A 21527-nucleotide genomic window follows, 5' to 3' on the forward strand; every position below is an offset into this window, starting at 1 on the left:
GCGGGCGCCTGGAACCCGGCGTCTGGCCGCTGAGCGTCTGCGGCGTTTCTGCTGAGTCGGGTGTCCCGGGAGCAGGCTTGTATTCCGCCTTTACACCCAGCCCCGGGGCCCCAGCGAGCACCGAGGTTTCGAGCTGCGGGGCCGGAGCCCGCGTCTCTTGTCCTTCCCGCTCGAGCCGAGGCTGCGTGGCCGCGGGCCCGTCCGCGGGGCGCCCCCCATGGCAGCGCCGCGGGTGGAGGTGGACGGCGGCATCATGGAAGGGGTGAGTGCGGGGCCGGGGGCCTGGCGCGTCGCGGCTGCCGCCCGGCCTGGCGCACAGGGCTTTCCCGTCTGATGTGCTCTCTCGTCTCTCCGCACCAGGGCGGGCAGATCCTGAGGGTGTCTACGGCCCTGAGCTGTCTGCTGGGCCTCACCTTGCGGGTGCAGAAGATCCGAGCCGGCCGCAGCACGCCTGGCCTCAGGTAAGTCGGGTGGCTGGAGGGTGGGGGCGCGGGGCTGGGGACCGGGGGATATCCCACAGGGGGATAGCTGTGGGACTGGAAGGTGGGGGCCTGGCTGCGAGGTTTGGGACCTGGCGGGGGAGGCGGGTCGGGGGTGTTGGAGGGGTAGCGGGGGCCGGGAAATCTGGAGCCCGGCGGTGATGCTGAGAACATCCCGGCCCCATGGTTGAGGACTCTGCACCCGGGCCGCAGGGTCCCGGGGCCAGTGCTCCTGCCTGGGCGGTTATCCGTAGCCCGACTTGTGCAGTCTTGAAAGCCTCGAAAGGGCAACAGAAAATAGGCCCATGTTTATCTATTTGGCTAGAACTGTCTTTCCTCATGAGTTATCTTTTAAAATGTTTCCGCACCGCATTAGGCATTCCAAGTACCCGGAGAGGTCGAAACAGCAGGCAAGATACATCAGGGCAGAGCAACCTCTCCGGACAGAGAAAACTCCACTTTTTAACCAGTGCATTCTCAGCTGTCGCACATTTCAGCCTCCTTAGAACAGGAAAGACCCCTGAGATGTGTTATTCCAGCTGTCATTCAGATGTATAGGAAGCTGACCAGAATTACCAGTTGTGGAGAGGAAAAACATTGACACTTGACCTTGTTTCTTCTGTCTGGGAAGCTAGGTATGCCACCAGATAGGTGTCAGGTATGTGCACCTGTTAGAAGAGGAGCCAGGTTGAAGCCAGACTGATTCCTTTGTATGTATTTTATATATGTTTCATCCTAATAGGTCAGCTAATTCTTAGTCTTTTATCCACACTCCATTTTGAAGTTATTAAAAGGCCGTTACTGGTATGTGGGAACGTTAATTCCCTTTGTCACAGCAGTAGTTTGCAGCAGTCCGTTTCACCAGTAGGGAACTGAATTCGTTAAGGCTGTGTTAGGTGCCTTACTAGTTTGCTAGGGCTGCCATAACAAAATGCTGCAGACTAGGCGGCCTAAACAGCAGAGATTTATTTTCTCACATGTCTGGAGGCTGGAAGTCCAAGATCAAGATGCTGACAGGTCTGGTTTCCTCTGACGGCCATAGGGAAGGTTCTGTTCTAGGCTTCTCTCCTTGGCTTGGAGATAGCCACTCACATTGTGCCTCTTCTCATGGTCATCCCTCTGTGCATGTGCACCCCTCATCTCTCTCTCTCTCTGTTCTAATCTCTTCTTTTTGTAAGGCCCCCAGTGAGAATGGGTTAGGACTCTTTTTACACAATTCAGCCCTTAACAGGTGCCCTAGATTATTCAGTGAAGTGCAAGCGAGACTGGTGGCACTTACGTAGTTTTATTAGTTTTCCTCTTTTGCACACTTCTAATTTGCAACAATATATCAGTGTATGTGTTTATAGCCAAAATAACTGCTCTGGAAGGACCCCTTAAAAAGATGCCTACTAGCAGGTAGCCTCGGTGCATAAAAACCCAAAAGGAAGCTCTGACACTGAAGATACATAGCACTGACTGCGGTTAGCCCTTGCTGTTTTCTTGCCATTGCAGTTTTTTAAATGAGTCATAAAATGTGGGGATATAGGCAGTCTGAATGCACACGTTTTGATGCAGTATTATGACCTGAAGGCCTCAACATTTATCTGGACTGGAAATGATCCGAGATTTGTGCGATGGGCAACTGGAGGGGGCGGAAATCGGCTCAACAGAAATCATGTTTACACCTGAGAAGATCAAAGGTGGAATCCACACAGCAGATACCAAGACAGCAGGGTATGTGTCGCTCATGTTCTACTTAGGCGTGGGTTCTGGGGTCAGACCTGGATGCAGGTACAGGTACTGCCGCTTAGTGGACAAGTTGTTTAACCTCTTTGAGCTCTAGTTTCCTTACTTTTAAAATGGAGCTGAAAGATTTATCTTTCAGGGTGAGAGACTAAAGTTTCTGGTGCCTAATTGCTTATTAACTGTAGCAATTCTCTCCTAGGTATAGTATAGCGTATTTGTTTCTTTACTTTTTATTGTTTAGAAAATGAATATTTGGGAACGACTGTTTTCATGCTCTGTAGTGACAGTAGTCTTTGTGTTGTAGCATATATAGTTCTTGGCTTACAGCTAGTTATGAACAGAATTCTACTTTTAGTCTAGGTATTTTTGTCATCTTTTAATAGATACTTATGCAACTCTATAAATTTCTGGATGTGATCTTGGTCCCCCCCCACTGGAAAATGGATATTTAACAATTAAATTGACACTTTATCCTTTTCCAGGAATCCCTCCTTTTATTGACAAAACATGGAGAGAAGTTTTTGTGTTTTCTGTATTATTGGTTGATTACCAGAGTCCTATCCATTTACCAGGAAATTTGATAGAATAAGAAACAGTACTGTAAACCTAATGCCAGTTTGTTTCAGAAATTATTGTTTTAATAGATTATGATTTTTTTAGTTTAAGAAAATGTTTAGTGCTAATTGAGATTTAAGTTACGATGTGAATAGACCTCCACGAAAAGGGATTTGCTGTTAGGCCCAAGGTGATGTTTGCTAAGGGAACTAGAGAATTTTGAGGTATCCCAGGCATTCTCCTGTACAAAAAGGGGGGGAAGTTACAATTAACCAACTATCTACAAATTAACTAACATTCTAAAAAATAGAATTTTGAAGCTACAGGAGAGAAAATAGAAACCATGTATTCCGACCCTTCCTCCATTTTGTGAATGAGAGAATGAAGCCCTTCTGGTGTTACGTGCTTTGTCCGAGGTCATAGAGTCAGGACGAGAAGTCGAATTAGACTCCAGGCCTTCTGGCTTCTAATCCCCTAGAATGTCTGGGAAATGAGTTTAAAATTGATAATCCAGCTCCATTCAGGAGTGTAAAATAAGCTTGTTCCAAGCAAGAAAACACATCTTACTTACTCACATTGTAACGTTTTCATCCCTAATTGGAATTACAGCACCATGTGTTTTCTCAGGTGTCTACCTTTGTCTTTGCAACTCCTTACTCTAAAGTTAAGGTTTTTCTTTACTATTCTTGGAATCTGATTTTTATCCAGTGGAAAAGAAACACTTAACTATGTTGGGTTCCTCAGAGGGAATAAACAGAAGTTTAGTAGTTATCAACCTATGGTTTGTAGTAAGCTAAACATTTCCATGTCTTTTTCGCTTACTCCTAGGTGCAACTCCTTGCCAATAGGAATTATATTGCATACATTTTCTCTTACAATGCCTAACACACGGTCACTAAATATTTACTGAGTTAGTGAAATGCATTATCAGTGCTAGAGGCTGTCTAATTCAGTGCACACACACCCTTGCCATAAGTAAAGGCTATCTTGGTATGTAGAGGCTACGTTGAACTCCCTTTCAAACTACAGTCTACGTATTAACATGATTGCTTCCCCTTCACTTTGGATAAGAAGGGAGATAGCAACTCATTTAGGAAATCTCACCATTTTGTTTTATAAAATGCTACATAGTCTATAATTATTTCTTGTGATTTCTCACATTTGACCATAAGGACCAAACAGAGGTGAGTTACACAAGGATTATTTCCTTGAAGGTTTTTTTTCCATGTAAATATTTAGCTATCAGTCTTTGTAAAATATTACTCTGTCATATCACAAATTCCATGATGGTAGAAACTTTATCTTAGCTTGGTATCTGGAACCATGCCTTGTGCATGGTGGAGACTCAGATATAATCATTAGAATATTTCTAGACCTTGATGGTTTTGAATGCATTTTCATAAACTGTTAATTTCAAGAGTCCTTTTATAAAAACCTTACAAAGATACTTCTATTTTATTTATTTATTAATTTTTTGCTTCTTTGTAATACAAAGAAAAGTGTTAGAACTTACCTAAGAACACCCAGCTAATGTATTTAGTATTGGATTCAAACCCAGATTTGCTTATCATTTAAGGTCAGTTCCTTCTACTGTGAAATATTATCTTTCTTTAGGATCCATGATGTTATTATTCAGTCACTGGAGTGTTTTTTAACTTTTAACTTGAGAGCATGTACCTGCCTTCCCAGTCGTCTGTGCTTCGGCTAATTGTGATGTGTAATCATGTCTCTTTCTTGAGACTTTAAAAAGAAAATGCAACTAAGCTATCCTGCCTTCTCTTTAGGAGTGTGTGCCTCTTGATGCAGGTCTCAATGCCCTGTGTCCTCTTTGCTGCTTCTCCGTCAGAACTTCGTTTGAAAGGTGGAACTAATGCTGAAATGGCACCACAGATAGATTACACGGCCATGGTAAGGGCTTTTGTTGCTGTTGACAAACTAAGATGACCTCATATCTTCTTCTGGACCTCCATTCTCTGTTTAAATGTATCTTGAGTGTTTTTGTATACGTACCTGTGTATTACTTCATGGTGTCTGGTTCTATTGTGGAAGAGGATAAGGGATTAGGTTTACTTTAGATTGTGTGTTGTATCTTAGAACAGTGTTTATCATGAGTTCTTTAAAACCCTCAAGTTATTTATCATATACATTATATTACTTATTATATAAGTATTATATAATTATATATTATTATATATATAATTATATATATATTATATATATAATTATATTATTATATATATAAACAGACTATATATATATAGTCTGTTTCTAAATAAATGGATTATAATTTGGAAGAAAAAACTCAAAAGAAAAATTAAATACTATGTTGACAAGATTGGTGAGGGTGTGGAGAAATTGTAACCCTTGTACACTGTTGGTGGAGATGCAAAATGGTGCAACCACTGTGAAACACAGATGGCTTTTCCTCAAAAAATTAAAAACAAAACTACCATATAATCCAGCAACCCCACTTCTGGGTATTATCCAAAAGAGTTAAAATCAGAATCTGAAAGAGATACTAGCATTCCCATGTTCATTGCAACATTATTCATAATAGCCGAGATGTGGAAATAACCTAAATGTCCATTGATGGATGCAAGGATTAAAAAAAAAGTGGTATATACATACAATGGAATACTATTTAGCCTTAAAAAATAAAGAATTTCTAGGGTATGTGACAACACAGATGACCCTTGAGGACATTATGCTGAGTGAAATAAGCCAGTCACAAAAGACAGTACTGGCATGACTCCACTTACATAAGATTTCTAAAGTACTCAAATTCATGGATTCAGAGAGTGGAATGGTGGTGAGGAGAAGGGGGAAGTGGGGAGTTAATAATCAACGGGCATAAAGTTTTCAATTAAGTGATGAATAAACACTAGAGATCTGCTGTACAACATTGTAACTATAGTCACCAATAATGTACTATATGCTTAAAAATGTGTTAGGAGAGTAGATCTCATGTTAAAATTTCTTAACCACAATAAAATAAAATTTAAAAAAATACTATATTTTGACTATAAATTTTTATTTTTTTATTGAAGGATAGTCGATTTACAGTGTTGTGTTAATTCTAGAGTACAGCATAGTGGCTCAGTTATACACATATTTATTCCTTTTCATATTGTTTTTCATTATAGGCTATTACAAGGTACTGAATATAGTTCCCTGTGCTGTACCTTGGACCTTGAGTTGGGTACAAATTTTTAAAATGGTAATACTCAGTATTGGCATGCTCATACAGCTAGTGGGAGAAAAAAGTGTTCTTTTCTCCCCCAGGTTTATCGAGGTATAATTATTTGTACTAAAAGTCACCCTTTTCAGTGTACAGTTCTGTGATTTCTGACATATGGTTATGAACCAGCCACCACAGTCAAGATAGAGAATTACTGTAAAAAACTCTGTCATCCCTCTTTATAAAGTCAGTCCGCCCCTCAGCCCGTGGCAACCAGTGATCTGTTTCTTTTGTGGTTTTGCCTTTTTTCAGGGTGTCATGTAAAGGAATAATACTGTATGTAGCCTTTGAGTCTATTTTTTTCCACTTAACAATACTTCTGAGATTCATCCATGTTGCTTTATCAGCAGTAAAAGCTAAGGACTGTTGTGTAAGAGGGATGTACCAGTTTATCCACTCATCAGTTGAAGGACCTTGGAATGTTTCCAGTTTGGGGCGATTATGAGTAAAGTCACTATAAACAAACACATACAGGTTTTTTTTTGTGTGAACTTGTTTTCATTTCTCTTGAGTAAGTACCTAGAGAGGGATTGCTAAGTTGTAATAGTAAGTGCATATATATATAACTTTGTGAGAAACTGCTAAATTGTTTTGGTGTCCAAAGTGGCTGCATTGTTTTGCCTTTTCACCAGCACTGTAGGAGAGTTTCATCTCTTCTTCATCTTCTCCAGCACTTGATATCCTCAGATTTCAGTTGAATTTTTTTTTTTTGCCATTTTATGTATGGTACAATCTTTTAAAATTCAGTTTGATAGGATGTATAATGAAAGTTAAAGTTAATCTCTCTTTACCTAGTAATTCTGCTTCAAGGAAATGACCCTAGTTAAATATTGCAAAATGCAGCAAAAGATAATGTTAAACGTATTGAAGCAGAGCATTATATACTATAATTAATACTATATAATATATATCTTTATGTAATGAAAACTTGGAGAATGATTATACTAGAATGCCATGTAGTCATTCAAATATTTTTTAGGAGGAATTTTATGAATTTTGGAAAATGCTTTTGTCTATAATGTTAAATGGAAAAAAAGGATAAGACATTGTGTATGCAGTGAGAGTTCAACTATATAAAAAAAGCTGAGAAGGCAGAATGGAATGCTTCTCACTAACAGCCCCTAATTTCTTATGGTGCATCATATTGAGAAGGGTTAGGAAATACTGGCCTGTGGAGCAAATAACCACTGGAATCAAGTATCCTGAGTTCTGATATTTTTTTCATTAGATAGACTTACACATCCCTGACTAATTAAATGTTAAACTTTTAATTTTAGCTACATGTCAATTATTTTATTTTAAAAATAGAACTAGCCTACACATTTTTATACCACTGTTTATCTATAGTACCTCATTACTAGTTCAGTGCAGAGCACCAAATATGCTTGTTGAAATCAGTGCATATTTGTGGTTAAAGTAACAATAATCTAATTTTAACAATTTTTCAGGTTTTCAAGCCAATTGTTGAAAAATTTGGTTTCACGTTTAATTGTGACATTAAAATGAGGTAAGTTACTTATTTCTTAGCCCTTTGACCCACAACTTATGCTCAAAATAGTAGGGAAGTTAGACCTTAGAGAACTACTATTCTGCAATCCGCTTAAATACATGACATTTCTTGTCGGAAATGGTTGTACTTTGTGACTTAAAAACAATAAATGGGCATGAGGACTTGAAAGCAGCCTTATAGGATGTTCGCTTGTTTCTTGGGAGAAATAGTTTCAAGGGAATTACTGTACTGAGGTACCTTCATATCTGGTGTTATGCATGCTCAGCACAAACTGAATGCTCACTCTGTGCAGACAGCCGGACTGGGCACTTCAAGGTCATAAAAGGGATTCTCTTCCACAGTGCCACCAGTTATTTTCCTAAGAAACACATTGGGCATTCAGGTTTCTACTCTGTAAGGCTTCCCTTCTGCCACATAATAACAAGGCTAGATTTTTTGGTGTGGAATTTAAGTGCTTTGCAGTCTCATTCCTAGTTACTGTTCTAGCTTCATTCTCTTCCCCTCCTTTCAGCGTATCATGTATTCTAACTACACGATCACTGCCATTCCTTAATCATACTGTGTACCTTTGGACTTTCATATTTTTGTTCATGTTTTTCTTCCCCTGCTCGTCTAAAAACTGGAAATCCTGTGTTTTTTTAAAAATGAAGCTTGTAATTTCTTTTTGTGAGTTATCAGTGATTGTGCCTCGGATGGAATTCACATCTTTACCCCTATTGTAGGCCTTCGTACAGCCTGACTTGTGTTCTAATAGGTTATACTTGGAGACCCGTCCTGCCAGATGGGGGCGCTCCTGTGGGTAGGAGCACTGTCTTCCTCATCTGTGTGTTCTCAGCGTCCTCTGTAGAGTAAATGACACTAAATATTTGAGTTACAGTTTTATTAGTGGTTTAGCTACTAAAGGGCCACCATCTATTTATTGAGCACCTACTGTGTGCCGGACAATGTTTTAGGCACTGGAATATAGCAGGAGTAAAATAGACAAAGTTCCTACCATAAAGGAATTTATATTTTGAAGTAGCACTGTCAAATAGAGCTTTCTGCATTGAGGGATGTTCCCTATCTGTCCAGTATGGTAGTCACTTGCTACATGTGTCTATTGAGCATTTGAAATGTGGCTAAAATGACTGGGGAGCTGAGTTTTAAATTTTATTAAATTTAAATAGTTACTGTAGCTTGAGTCTGTGATATTGGACAGCACTGATCTAAAGCATTTGGAAATTTCAAACATGAAATTTATGGTTGGGTATCATTCCCATGTTATTTTATTGCAAATATTAAGCTTTTTTTTGGTCATGCAGTCAGTTTATGTATTTATCATGCTTTTCATAGGGGCTACTACCCAAAAGGGGGTGGTGAAGTGATTGTCCGAATGTCGCCAGTTAAACAGTTGAACCCAATAAATTTAACTGACCGTGGCTCTGTGACGAAGATATATGGAAGAGCTTTTGTTGCTGGTGTTTTGCCATTTAAAGTAAGTTATTTAGATGTTCTTAGAAGTGTATGTATGTCTTGATAAGTATTGTATCGTCTAAATTTTGAAATTATTGAAAGAATTTAAATTTTTAATGAAGAGAGTAAAGTATTTTCTGTGCTCTCTACTCTTGAACATTGAGTTTTTATAGGATGCTTGTAAAAGTTATTAGTTATATGTATTTGAAGACTTGAAAGCAATTGTCAAAATAATTTATTTTATTCTATTTTTCTGTCTTGCCAAAATAGGTAGCAAAAGATATGGCGGCGGCAGCCGTAAGATGCATCAGAAAGGAGATAAGGGATCTGTATGTTAACATCCAGCCTGTTCAGGAACCTAAAGACCAAGCTTTTGGCAATGGAAATGGAATCATGTGAGACAGTATTCTTTTTCTAGACGTTGGTTGAGAGCCCTGAAGTAATTTTCCCATTTTAATTAAAGATTTGTAGTTTTTTTGTTTACATTTATAGTTTTAAGAAGACATTTTTAAGGGCATTCCTACTTAAAACAACAGTATGATGAATTATGATTATTTTATTCTGAATTTTTTTCTGAGGACAGTTTACCTTTTATTACGTTATAAGAGCCTTTTTGTTTATATAGTGAACTTAAATGTTTAAGGTACTCAGACATTAGTCTTTGAAGACGATCCTAAGAGAGATATTTCCAATTGCTTTTCTGTACCTCAAATGTGAGATCATTTTACAAGGAAATTTTAGATATGGCAAAGATATATTTAGAAAGGAAATGTAACTAGTATATTAACCCAATTAGGAATTATTGATTTAAGTGTTAGAAAAATGCTTTAATGTTTTTGAAGAATAAAAGGACCTTTTGTGGATATTTAAATTTAATTTTAATTTTATTTATTTATTTTTAGTTGGGAGGTAATTAGGTTTATCTATTTATTTCTTTCGGTGGAGGTACCAGGGATTGAACCCAGGACCTCATGCATGCTAGGCGTGCACTCTTACCAGTAAGCTGTACCCTCCTTAAATTTTAAATTATCTTTTTTCAAAGTTTCTGTTAAAGGGTTTAAAGTAAATACATTTTCTACATATAATACTATCTAAAAACTATAAAACAAAACCAAAAATCTCTGTAGAAAGTCCTTTTCATTTAAGATAATCATGGAATATAGTCCAGTGTCCGTGTGAAATAGTACCACTCAGTGCTGATGGCATAGCCTCTGGGAGCGTCATTCCTCACCTTTGAGTAGAATCTAGTGTGACTTCTTGTCAGAAGTGCTAATGCCCAGGTGAAGATGGAGAATACTGATCATGCTGCTCTCTGTATGAAGAATTTCACTTTTGCAATACACTAGCCAAATCAAATTCTGCATATTTTAACAGTCACCGTTCTCTGGTGTTGTATTTGCATGTAAGTTTAGAACATTTATGGCGTGGGCAGTAACATTTTTTTCCCCCTTTGTAGCATTATCGCTGAGACATCCACCGGCTGTCTGTTTGCTGGGTCGTCGCTTGGTAAACGAGGTACAGATGAATGAACGGGGTCCACTGTCCCCAGGGCTAGGGTAAAATTCTTTAATTACCGGTCACAATTAGAATGTTAGAGAATGAAGGACTGCAAATTTAAAAGGACACAGTGAACTGATTCTATTTTAGAATCAATTAAACTTTCAGTCTTTCCCCCAACTTTACACTCTGAAAAATTTCAAGCTTTTAGAAAAGTTGAATTGGTCAGCTAGTGAACATGCATACTGTTTTCCTAGATTCACTGGTTATGAACGTTTTAGCTACATGTTGTGTGTGTTTCTGAACCATTTCAATGTGAGTTGCAGGTACCAAGTCTCACCCCTGAGCACTGCAGCCTGTACATCCAAGGAGCAACACCTGCGGGATCACAGTACCATTTTACACCCAAAGAATCTGTTATATTCAGACATAACCAGTTGCCTCCAGAATATTCTTTAGAGCAATGTGGTGTTTTTGTGTTTGTTTTTTTGGTTTGGTTTGGTTTTTTGCACACACACAGCATTTGGTTGTCATGTCTGTTTAGTTTGCTTTTTACCACAGAATAGTCTCTTTATAGTCTCTTTACCTTTTTTCCCTTTCATTATACTGACATTTTGAGAAGTCCAGGCCATTTTCTCATGGAATTTTCCATAATTTGGATTTGTCTGATTATCTCATGATTAGATTTATTCAGGTTAAACATTTTTAGTCACAGGTGATTTTTTTGTACATTCTGCCGTATCACATACATCAGGGTTTATGTAACATCAGTCTGCCTTTATCAGTAAAGCTGACTGATCACTTGGTTAAGGTGGTGTCCTCCCGATCTGTCTGCTGTAAAGGTTCCTTTTCCCTATGTAATTAATAAATAATCTGGGATAATACTTTGAGACTATCTGGTTATCCTCTATCCATATAACTTTCATCCAGTGGTTTTAGCATTTCTTGATGGTTCTTCCCTGATCAGTTATTACAATGTTGATTCCAAAATATTGAGTATTTTTGTGAAAGGTAAATTTGTTTAAGATTTGGCGTATTTGGGAGAGGAGATACACGTATGCATTTGTTTGTTAATATTTAGTTATTCTTGCCATTGAGGCGACTTCTAGCTGAACTTCTCGTTGTTTGGTAGTTGTTTGCTTTATTCCTCCTTTGTAGCATCTTTAAAAGATGCTTCCCCTCGCTGTGCTGTTTACCCACATTATTACTGCTGCATACAGGAAACTTCAGGTAATTTCAGTCTGCTCAGTTGGCAGATCTAGATCCTGGTTGGGTATCAGCTCTAACCAGCATAATAGAATAGATAAAATTAGCATCTCCGTTTGACCCGACATAAGTGAATTCTGTTTAAACGTGTGCTGTTTTAAGTGTGGTTAGTGGACAGGCAGCCTGTCGGCATCATCGGGGAGTGTGCTAGGAACACCAGTTCTGGGGCCCCCCTCATAGTGTATCAGATTAGAGTTTTGGGCATTGGGGCCCAGGAATCTGTTTGAATGAGCTCTCCAGGTACTTCTAAGGTATAATAAAGTTTGAGAAATAATGATCAAAGGTACATATTTAGTGTATGCTCATCACTTGTTAGCTGCAGTGAGGAGTCAACATGAATAGTGAGCCACTACGTGCAGTGCCTTCAGCAGTCTCGAGAGGGCAAAGACAACACAAAATATAAAGCAGAGTCTAGGAGCCCGTATGTTACAAGTAATAAGTGCTTGGCAGGCATTGGGGGGTATGTGAGGTCAGTTTGTATTATCATTGGGTTCCAAGATGTGCCAGGTACTGTGTTTGAAGGGTTTGGAAGTGAGAGCTACCATTTCTGCCTCCTGGCTTCATCTGGCAGAGGAGACAGCCCAGTGCTGTGATTGTGGTGTCCCAGGCACCACAGGAGCACAGGAGAACAGCTAATTCTCTGGGGGCTTATCGACCCCAAATCTGTCTTGTGCTGTTGAGTGACCCTCCAGCGGATTCCGCAGATAAGTAGAAGTTAGCCAGATAGAAAAGTGGGAGCTAAGGAGGAAGGACAAAGGGAAGCGCTGACATGAAATTGTAGTTCTGTGTTTGGGCAACTATAGCCGTAAATGATGAGTACAGGATCTGGGTGGGAGAGAGGAGAGAACGAGGTTAGAGACATCAACAGATTTTAAAGGGCTTTAGAGGCCTTATAAAGGAGTTTGAGAAACATGAAGATTTTAAGGAAGGATGTAACATCAGATCTTCGGAAGTAAGTCTGCTAGCTGTGTAGAGGATTAGAGGAAAACTGTTGTGGAGGCAGGAAGACAAGAGTCTTATAGCAGTTCAGGTCAGAAGTGGTGAGGGCCCACACCAAGGGTGCAGTGACGGAGGCTCGGAGGTGAGTGCCGACATGGGGGTGCTTAGGACAGCGAATAGACAGTGTGGTGATCAGTTGGATATGGGAGGTGAGGGAGGCAAGGTGAAGAATGAGCTAGATTTCCAGCTTGGATAACTGGAAACATTTACAACTTGTGCACATCGGAGGTAGTTAGTTTGCCAGGGTAGATGACAGTTTTAGATCTGTTGCATTGACATCATAAAGTAACCATTTCTCTGTTACCAGCAATACTTGGAAATAACTATTGCCAGCCTTGAAAAACTTTCTTTTCTAATGTTCCATCAACTTTTCTTCCCTTTGTCACATGAGACAGTTTTTTCTTTGAAGTTGTCTTTGGACAACAGGCATGTAGAGTGCACAGTACTTCTTTTTAGACTTACAGTTGTGGGAGGGAATAGAAGATAGAGCAATGTTCCTTTCAAGTTGCCTGACTCCTTCTGGTGCCCGTCCTTATTTCCTGTTGGGCACTTAAGTCAAAGGTGATGCCATTAGCAAATGCAAAGGTACCTTGTGGTCTTCTCTCTTGGTCTGGGTAGTATAATATATTTAGGATCTGACAATGTCGTGGTTCCCATTGTCTAGATCCTCTTTCATTTCTGATTTAAATTACTAGAAAATTACTAGACTCTGTATCCTAATGTTTAAGTGTTCTTATCAGAAGCAACATTGGCTGGTTGTCCATGCCACTGTATGTGGTAGAAGCAGTAGGTTCTAACTAGTGTTCTTTGTCATTGTCTCAGTTACTAAAACTGTTTTTCTTACCGAACTGCAGGTCTGGCTGCTTGCTGCTTGAAAGCCAGTACAGAGAGAGGCACATGTTGGTAGAAAGGAAAGTTTGTTTTATTCTGGAGGCAGACAACCAGAGTCGGGCAGGGCAGACTCCTGTCCAAAGGCCCACCCTCCCCTCCCTCAGCTGGTCAGTGGGCAAAGCTTTTAAAGGGGGGTTTCAGGGGTGTGCGGGCGGAGGGAGGGGGCTACGCGCAGAACAGCGCAGTCAGCTCTGACCGTCAGCTTGAAGTCAGTCGTATGTGGTCTGACCAGCATCATCGTGGTTGTTGTCAGTGCAGTTAGTCTTCAGCTCCAGGGTGAGTTTGTTCCCATTTCTCTGAGGCCAGTTCTGCTTCCGTCGTGGCTCAGTCTGTCGTCATGCAGGTCACTTCTTCCACCTGGCGGGGGTTTCAGCATCTACAGGGCAGCTCGAAGGACACGGCTCAGAATATTATCTGTAGGCCGTGAGGAGGAAATACAGGTCGTTGACTTTGTTTAATGACTAAACTATTACTTTGTTTTGTTGGCTGTTTCCCTTTGTTTCTGTATTTTCTTATTTCTCTGATTAAACTTACTCTTTGAGTAAAGTTTTTCTACAGACAAGAGGCGGGCAGAGGACATGAGGGGAGGGGTGTCTGTCCTGGGAAGGCCAGATAGGGTCCTGCTCCATTTCATTTTGATTTTAGTTTCCTTATCTATTGAGTGAGAGAATTAGCCCGAATAATCTCTGAAAAACTTCCAGCAATAACATTCTTTGATGCTGTTACAAAGGTGAGGTTTTGTTTTATTGGAGAGGATCTTGCAGTTTTGGATGAGGGCAATGTACTGTGACAGAGAGCACTTAACTGAGAGCGAGACCTAAGTTTTGGTCCTATGTCTGCCATTATCTTGCATAGTGACTCTGGGCTTTCCTTATCTGAAAAGTGAGATTGAACCGTTATCTATGTGTAAGAATCCCTTCCAACTTTGTATGATTGGAGTGTGGACGGAATGTATTTTATCTTTATGTTGTTGAATATCTGTGTATTTGTTGATTACTCTTGTCTTTCACTAACTTTTGTTCTTTACTATGAGACAAATCAAATCAATCTGCTGAGATGAATGATGCCTCTGGCTTTTCAGTTCTGTTTCCTGTGTGGAAACTGCCTATAGTAAGCACTTCCTACCCTCCTTCAGAATATGTGGTAATTCATGGCCTCTCTCTGATGCCCTAATCAGTCCTTTGGCTTTCTCTGTTCAGTCTGATGACTATTTTATAGTTTTGTCCTTTTAATAAGCTAGAAGAAACCCCAAATCATTGAATATTCATTTTAATTTGTTACATTATAAACCATTAATCGAGATCATTTTAATAAATATCAGAAAATTATTTGTCAGTTAGAAAAGAAGTAAATTTCCAGAAGAAATTAGGATTTTGCTTTTTTGTTTGGAACATAACACTAATAAGAAAGATTTCTCACGTTCACTTCATTTTGTACAGTAGCTGCAGAGCACTAGCAATAGCTGGTAACGGTGTAACGTAAATCTGTCCATACCGTTACGAATGGCGCCACCACACCACTGTCAGGGCGGCTGGGGAGGAGGGAATGTGGATGCTCTGAGAGAGATTCTGCCACTTGGTGGAGAAACCTCAGTGCACCTGCTGTTCTCTAACACTGCACAGCCGGGACTCCTGCCTTGTCCTTCATGTCCTCTGTGCATATTTGACTTCAAGGACTCACTCGAGTCCTTTGTGCTCTGTGAAACCTTCTCAAGTTATTCTAGAGCCTATGATCTGTTCCTTTTCTGAGCTCTCACTGGGTACACAGTTTCTACCATAGAGCTTTGGCACTTCCTCATATGTCAGAGAGTTAGAGGGTAAGTATTTTTTATGTCTCCTTATCAAAGGCACCAGTTTCTATCACTTAGTATGGTACACCCACAGTGGGTGCTCATTATTAACTGTTTTTATTAACAGCTTATTATGAACTAGTCTTGGTTATGGAAGCTTTATAAATATTATCTGTAACTTTTAACAACTTTGCAACTTAGGTATCGTCATCTCCATCCCCATCTACAAGAGTCAAAGTACCTTCCCAAGAAGTCAACATTCATAAATGTTCCAAACCATTTCATTCAGTCATGTAAACACTTGACTAATTGATATTGTGAAGATAGAAAATTTATTATATTATTATAAATGCAATAAAGGAAAAAATAGTTAAAATTTGATTTCTAGTTTGCTGGGAAATTTTATCAAAGCATATATATGGTCAAATGAATTTCCAAACATAAAATAAAATAAAAATCACATTCTTATTTTTAAAAAGACATTTTCATTTATAGCCAAGGGTTCATTTAGTTTAAAGTGAATAAAAGAATCACTTGACATTCCACTGCTACTTCTTATGGACTTATTTTGTATTCAGCATTGTACCAAATATTTACAGTGTGTGTGGAGAAGCAGGGAGTAGAACATGGGGATAGATATTCTGACTTATTTTCAAAATAAAATAATACTTGTTCAAATTTTAAAGGAATACAACTTTTTAATGTTTGATCTGAGAATTTTTTATCTGCTCTTCCTTGGATGAAAATGTATTCTCTTGACTTTTAAAAAAATCCTATAACTCTAATGGAATTCCCTGCAGACTAATTGTAACATATATGAATTGCAAATTTAAAATTTTGAAATCGAGGCATAGTATTATAGGGTCATAACTTAGTTATAAATTGACTTTATAATTAGTACTTCTTAAGTAGGACCAAAGCAGCCTGTTTTTTTCCTCCCACTGGTACCTTTAATAAAGTATCTGCATATGCTAAACTCTCAGAAGATTAAATATACATGAAGATCTTCTCCCCAAAGTTGCACTGGGTGAATTCAGAGCCTGAAAGAAGTTATGCCAGTGCTAACTTGGATATATTAAACTTTTTGCTTCTTAGTAGTTAATTGTGTGTTTTTTACATTGTGCCTGTTTTAGGTGTTAATGCAGACAGGGTTGGGATTGAAGCTGCTGAAATGCTATTATCAAACCTCAGACATGGTGGTGCTGTGGATGAGTATCTGCAAGACCAGGTAGTGACACTTTCAGAGTAAAAGCCTTCAAGCCCATTAGATTTCAATGTTGGGCCGTTAGATTGAATATAAATTTTAGTCACTGACTTTCAGACACTGATTGGTATGTCCTTATTCAGTCCACTTATGAAGTATTATCCTGGAATTTATATACCTCAACTTTCAGTTCTCACCATGACCTGGCTATAGCATTTGGCACAATTGAGCACTCTCCTTCTTGAAATACTTTCTTCACTTGATTTCTGAAATACTGTTATCTTTCTGCCTCACTGGCCATGCATTCTAGTCTCTGTGCTAGTTTGTTGTTGTTTGCATCTTCTCAGCTCAAAGTTTTGGAGAGCCCTTGGGCTTAGGCTCACACGTCTTTTGTTTATCTGTATCGAGTCCCTCAGTTATTTTGTCCAGTCTCATGGCTTACGTACCTGTACCTGTCTGTATGCTGACAGCTCCTAAATTTACATCGCTAGCCCAGACCTTTCTCCTTAACTCCACTTACTTACATGCCTTGTGCTTGACAACTTCTCCACTTGGATGTGTCAGAGACCTCTCAAACTTAACTAGTGAATATTTCCGAATACAGTCTTTTTATGGTCACTGTCTTGGTAGATTTTCCTTTCTATCATGCATTTTCTTCCTTAATCTCTAATTAGCAGTCTATGTTTGGAAATGTATTTTTCAAGATTTCTTGACCAGTTTATCTTAAGACAGTTTCCCTTATTTCTAGTCTCTTCCTTCTTACTACTCTGTACTCGAGTAATTATGTATTAGTTTATTTATTTACCTGTTAAAGTGTGGTTTTAGAGCATGGAAGAAGCTTGTCGTATTATATATACCAGCTTGCAAAGACAGTTGGTCTGATTAAATATAGTATCTTTCAACTCTATGTTTTATTCTTAAACATTAATTTTTAAAAAACTATATTGAGAACTGGTACTAAGCATTTCTGTGCTACACTGCAGACTTTTGGTAACATGGGTTTTTTTTTTTAATCATCTTAGGACTTCTGGAAACCTAAAGAAATAGACTTTTGCTTTTTTTAGCTATTTTGATTTTTAGTAGTATTTTCATATGGAAAGCTGTAGCATTTTAACCCCAAATATTAGTAAATGTGTGAGATTTTTCTTCTTTGTTCTTTTTTCAACAGCTGATTATTTTCATGGCATTAGCCACTGGAATTTCCAAAATAAAAACAGGACCAGTTACACTCCATACACAAACGGCTATACATTTTGCTGAACAATTAGCGAAGGTGAGTATTCCATCAGAAAGAATAATTGATTTTTATTATGGCCAATTTGGGGTCAAATTTTAATAATCAGAAAACTTAATAGTAATCATAAATTAAATTTAATTGCTCAAGACCAGGTAGTTTCTTAGTAGCAGGACTGTGCTTTAATCAAAGCCCCTGTGTGATGGGTACTGCCTTATAGTAAGTGAAGATATTTTAATGAGAACTATGAAATCAAATCAGAAGGGATTTGTAGTTGGCTATAAATGTAAATTATTTATATAACATTTTAAATGTTTTATTTTCTTGTGATTCTACTGAGGTTTGCTAAAATTTTAACATTTACCAGCTCTCTTAATTTTAGAAGAGCAATTTACAGTTTTTAGTGAAAAAGGATTTAACACTGAATAAGCTCATATTTATACCCTTTCTACAGGATTCTTAACTTAAAAAAAAAAGTTTGAGATGGGGAGGGTATATATAGGTAGAGTGCAGTGCCTAGCGTGCACAAGGTCCTGGGTTCAATCCCCGGTACCTCCATTAAAAAAAAAAATACATAAATAAACCAAATTACCCCCCCCCCCAAAAAAAGGTTGATGTATATTTTATCTGAGACTAATTTCTTTATAGAAAATCTGGAAAGTAGAGGAAAGAACCTGCCCATAACCTCCCCTTGCCAGTAAAACCACTTTGACATCGGGTATTTTCCTCCTCTTTTTTTTTTTTTTTTGTCCTTTTACATTGTTTTGTTAACAAATAACCAAATAACTCAGGAGAAAAAACAAGAGAATTTTGATGTTCTCATGAAATATGTTTCAATAATACATAGAAATTTAATAACTGCAGTATACTCTCAACATTAAAAAGGGATTCTAATTTTAAAATTAGTCATAATGGAGTTGTTTACAGTAATTAAGATTACTATGAGATTAAGATTGAGTAATCTCTGTGTAAAATATAGAAGGATATGTGTTGAAGGATATTAGAAGTCAGACTATGGTCCTATTCATGTATGCTGCCGGACACTTGCTGTAATGAGTCCAATTTGATATTTGAGACTACATTGTTGTCAATTTTCACTGTGCTTGGTGACAGGAACTCTAAAAATAACCAGAACCGCTATGCTGTTAAAATGCAAGTCTGTGAAAAAAGCATATTTGCTTTTATTTGTGTGTCATATTATCTTTCTTTTTTTTTTTATTTTCTTAATTAAAAAAAATTATAATGGTTTAATTCAAACAATTACAATGTGAAGTTTATATGTCCAAATACATGACAAAAACAGCACAAGGGACAGGAGGAGAAAAATACTCCCAGTTTCTTACACTGCGTGTGATTTGTACATTATTTGAAAGTAGACAGTTAAAATGCAAAACTTAAAACTATAGAAGTTTTAGGATTAAACATAGAACAAAATATTTATGACCTAGGTTTCCTCCTAGGTCATTGAAATTGTTTCTCTTTGCATTTTTTACTTTACATTTAATGCATGCAGCTTCATTTCTTGCCTTTTTCAGCCACATGTAGCATATTTCCATTTTGCTCTAGTCTTCATAATGCAATTTTGTAAAATAATATAAAATTTATAACTCAGAATTTTATGAAGGAAGGTGCTGACCTTAAGCATTTTAAAAAATTATAAAAATAATGCACAGGAGTAATAAAAAATTAAGCATTACAGAAGTGTACCAAGCACAAAGCCACTGTTGCCCTACTCCTAATTTGTATGATTCTTAATAATACATTCCATTTTTTGTTATTAGAAAGCGTAGATAGATTTTGGTTAAATTGTGGGACAAGGCTTCATAGGAGGGGAAGGCAGATTATATTTGACGTCAGGATACTTGCCTGTATTTTTTGCTATTCTCCTTACGCTGTATTTTGTGGCTCTTATTTGCCTGTCTCCCCACGTCGACTGCCCTCCTTGACAGCAGAGACAAGGTTGTATTCATTGTAGTTTTCACTTTCTGCAGCACTATGCGTGTCGTAGACACTCGCATGTTATTTGAAGTGAATTCACAGTGGAAAGTGCTGTAAACTGGAATTTTTAGCTGTGGTTTCTTGTTCAGCTTTGTTGTGTTTTAACTCAGTAACTTGGGACGCAAGCTGCTTCGTCATTCTGTGTTTCAGTGCGAATCATTCATCAGTAAAGTGGGAGACGGTGCTGTAGTCCCTACGGCTCATTTCAACTCTGCCTTTTTCTCATGTTCCTTAGGTTTATGCATAGGCTAGAAATGATTTTCATAACTGTTACCTGTGTTTCATATTTATATCGTGCTTATAATTGGAAAAGATATGTATATATACATAAAAGTATGTAAATTTTTTGGCTAGCTAGCTTAGAATTCAGATTTAGTGTTTATTCATTCAACAATAATTTGCAGTGTCCACTATGTGTCAACATACTGCCACATGATACTGAAACTGGAATAATTTGTAAATATTACGTTCAACAGGGCCTCAGAGTGGTGGTTTTGTTTCAAAGAATCCTAAGATTTTAAGCATACCTTTGTCACAGATTCAGTCAACCTGCTCAGTTGTTTTGATTTTAGTCAGTTTTCTTAGAATGAATACATTTGCTTTTTTAAAAAAATCATGTTTTCACAATACAGTGATAGAGATCAAATATTTCAAAGCTAAACTTGAATTAGTTAACAAATGGAAAATACAAGGTTAAGCCCAATAAAGATGAAGGAATATTTTTAACTGTCACCTCCCCTTGCCTTCCTGCTCTGAACTAGATCTTTTAAATAGTATATTTAGGGAATTAAATTGGCAGGGAAATTAAAGTAATTTGATACTTGACAAGATAAAAGAAGTATAAATGCTTCAGTGCCATGCTTTAGAAAAGTTGTAGGAAGTAGGTAGTGGAGATGCATTACCATTAACAACTGGGATTTTTAAATTGATACTTGCTTAAGCTGCACTGCTGGGGGATTTCTGATTCACTAGGTACAGAGTGGGGCTCAGGCTGTATATTCTGACAAAACCCACAGGTATGTGTATCTCTGAACAAGAAACATGCTTCTGGAACAAAATGTTTTATATCTAGGCTGTTGAATTTCTCATGAGTCATTTGATCTTTGTATCTCTAGCTTCAATAAAATGAGTTTGGTATTAGCTACCTGCCTATGTGAGCTGAAGTTATGGGCTCTTCCCTCTGTCCCTCCTATGTTACTTACATACCAAATGGCCTTCTGGTTTCAGGCTAAATTTACTGTGAAGAAATCAGAAGACGAAGAAGATGCCTCTAAAGACACTTACATTATTGAATGCCAAGGAATTGGGATGACAAATCCAAACCTATAGGGTATTTGCCTTCTAAATGATACCTCAGTGATGTATTGCACTAATTCTCTTCATAAATACTGTAAAACAGTAAGTAGTAACTTATTAAAGGACCTGACTTAAATTTGGAGACGAAGTACAGAATGTTCAGAGAAATCTCACTTTGACCGTATCTCCTGAGATATATACGGACGGTGAAATGTAAGAGTTGGTGAATATGTATGAGAACTGATTGCAGTATTATTGAAGTATTGAAATAAAATAATCTTTTCACCTGAAGTGTGTTTTTCTTTTTGATACAATGTTTTAAGTTAGGGATGTAGATCTGATCTGTAGTTTGTGTGTAATTTTAATCACTTTGCTGAAATCTCATGTAGAA

At 38.0% G+C, this 21527-nt stretch overlaps 1 protein-coding gene across 3 annotated transcripts; it reads left to right on the top strand.

The window, feature by feature from the left end:
* Positions 1–9: 9 nt before the first annotated feature.
* RTCA (RNA 3'-terminal phosphate cyclase) lies at positions 10–21427 on the top strand. Of its 3 annotated transcripts, XM_074370043.1 has the most exons (11): positions 13–262; positions 361–461; positions 2052–2195; positions 4547–4670; positions 7449–7507; positions 8843–8984; positions 9233–9357; positions 10419–10477; positions 16538–16632; positions 17777–17881; positions 21068–21427. In XM_074370043.1, exons 1-11 carry the CDS (start codon positions 218–220, stop codon positions 21167–21169), a joined length of 1101 nt encoding a protein of 366 aa, XP_074226144.1. In that variant the 5' UTR covers positions 13–217; the 3' UTR covers positions 21170–21427. The 3 variants fall into 3 exon arrangements, with proteins under 3 accessions (XP_074226146.1, XP_074226144.1, XP_074226145.1); XM_074370045.1 differs by lacking the exon at positions 16538–16632 and having other exon boundaries at positions 10–262; XM_074370044.1 differs by lacking the exon at positions 13–262 and having other exon boundaries at positions 2037–2195.
* Positions 21428–21527: the final 100 nt, after the last annotated feature.

Source organism: Camelus bactrianus, chromosome 9, assembly GCF_048773025.1.
Source record: "Camelus bactrianus isolate YW-2024 breed Bactrian camel chromosome 9, ASM4877302v1, whole genome shotgun sequence".
Lineage (NCBI taxonomy): Eukaryota > Metazoa > Chordata > Mammalia > Artiodactyla > Camelidae > Camelus > Camelus bactrianus.

What these genes read in the sequence shown, in the direction of transcription:
- RTCA (XM_074370043.1), top strand. Translation starts at nt 218, where the DNA reads ATGGCAGCGCCGCGGGTGGAGGTGGACGGCGGCATCATGGAAGGG. An exon ending in AATTGTGACATTAAAATGAG is followed by an intron (nt 7,508 to 8,842) that starts GTAAGTTACTTA and finishes TGCTTTTCATAG; the next exon opens with GGGCTACTACCCAAAAGGGG. An exon ending in ATGAGTATCTGCAAGACCAG is followed by an intron (nt 16,633 to 17,776) that starts GTAGTGACACTT and finishes TTTTTTCAACAG; the next exon opens with CTGATTATTTTCATGGCATT.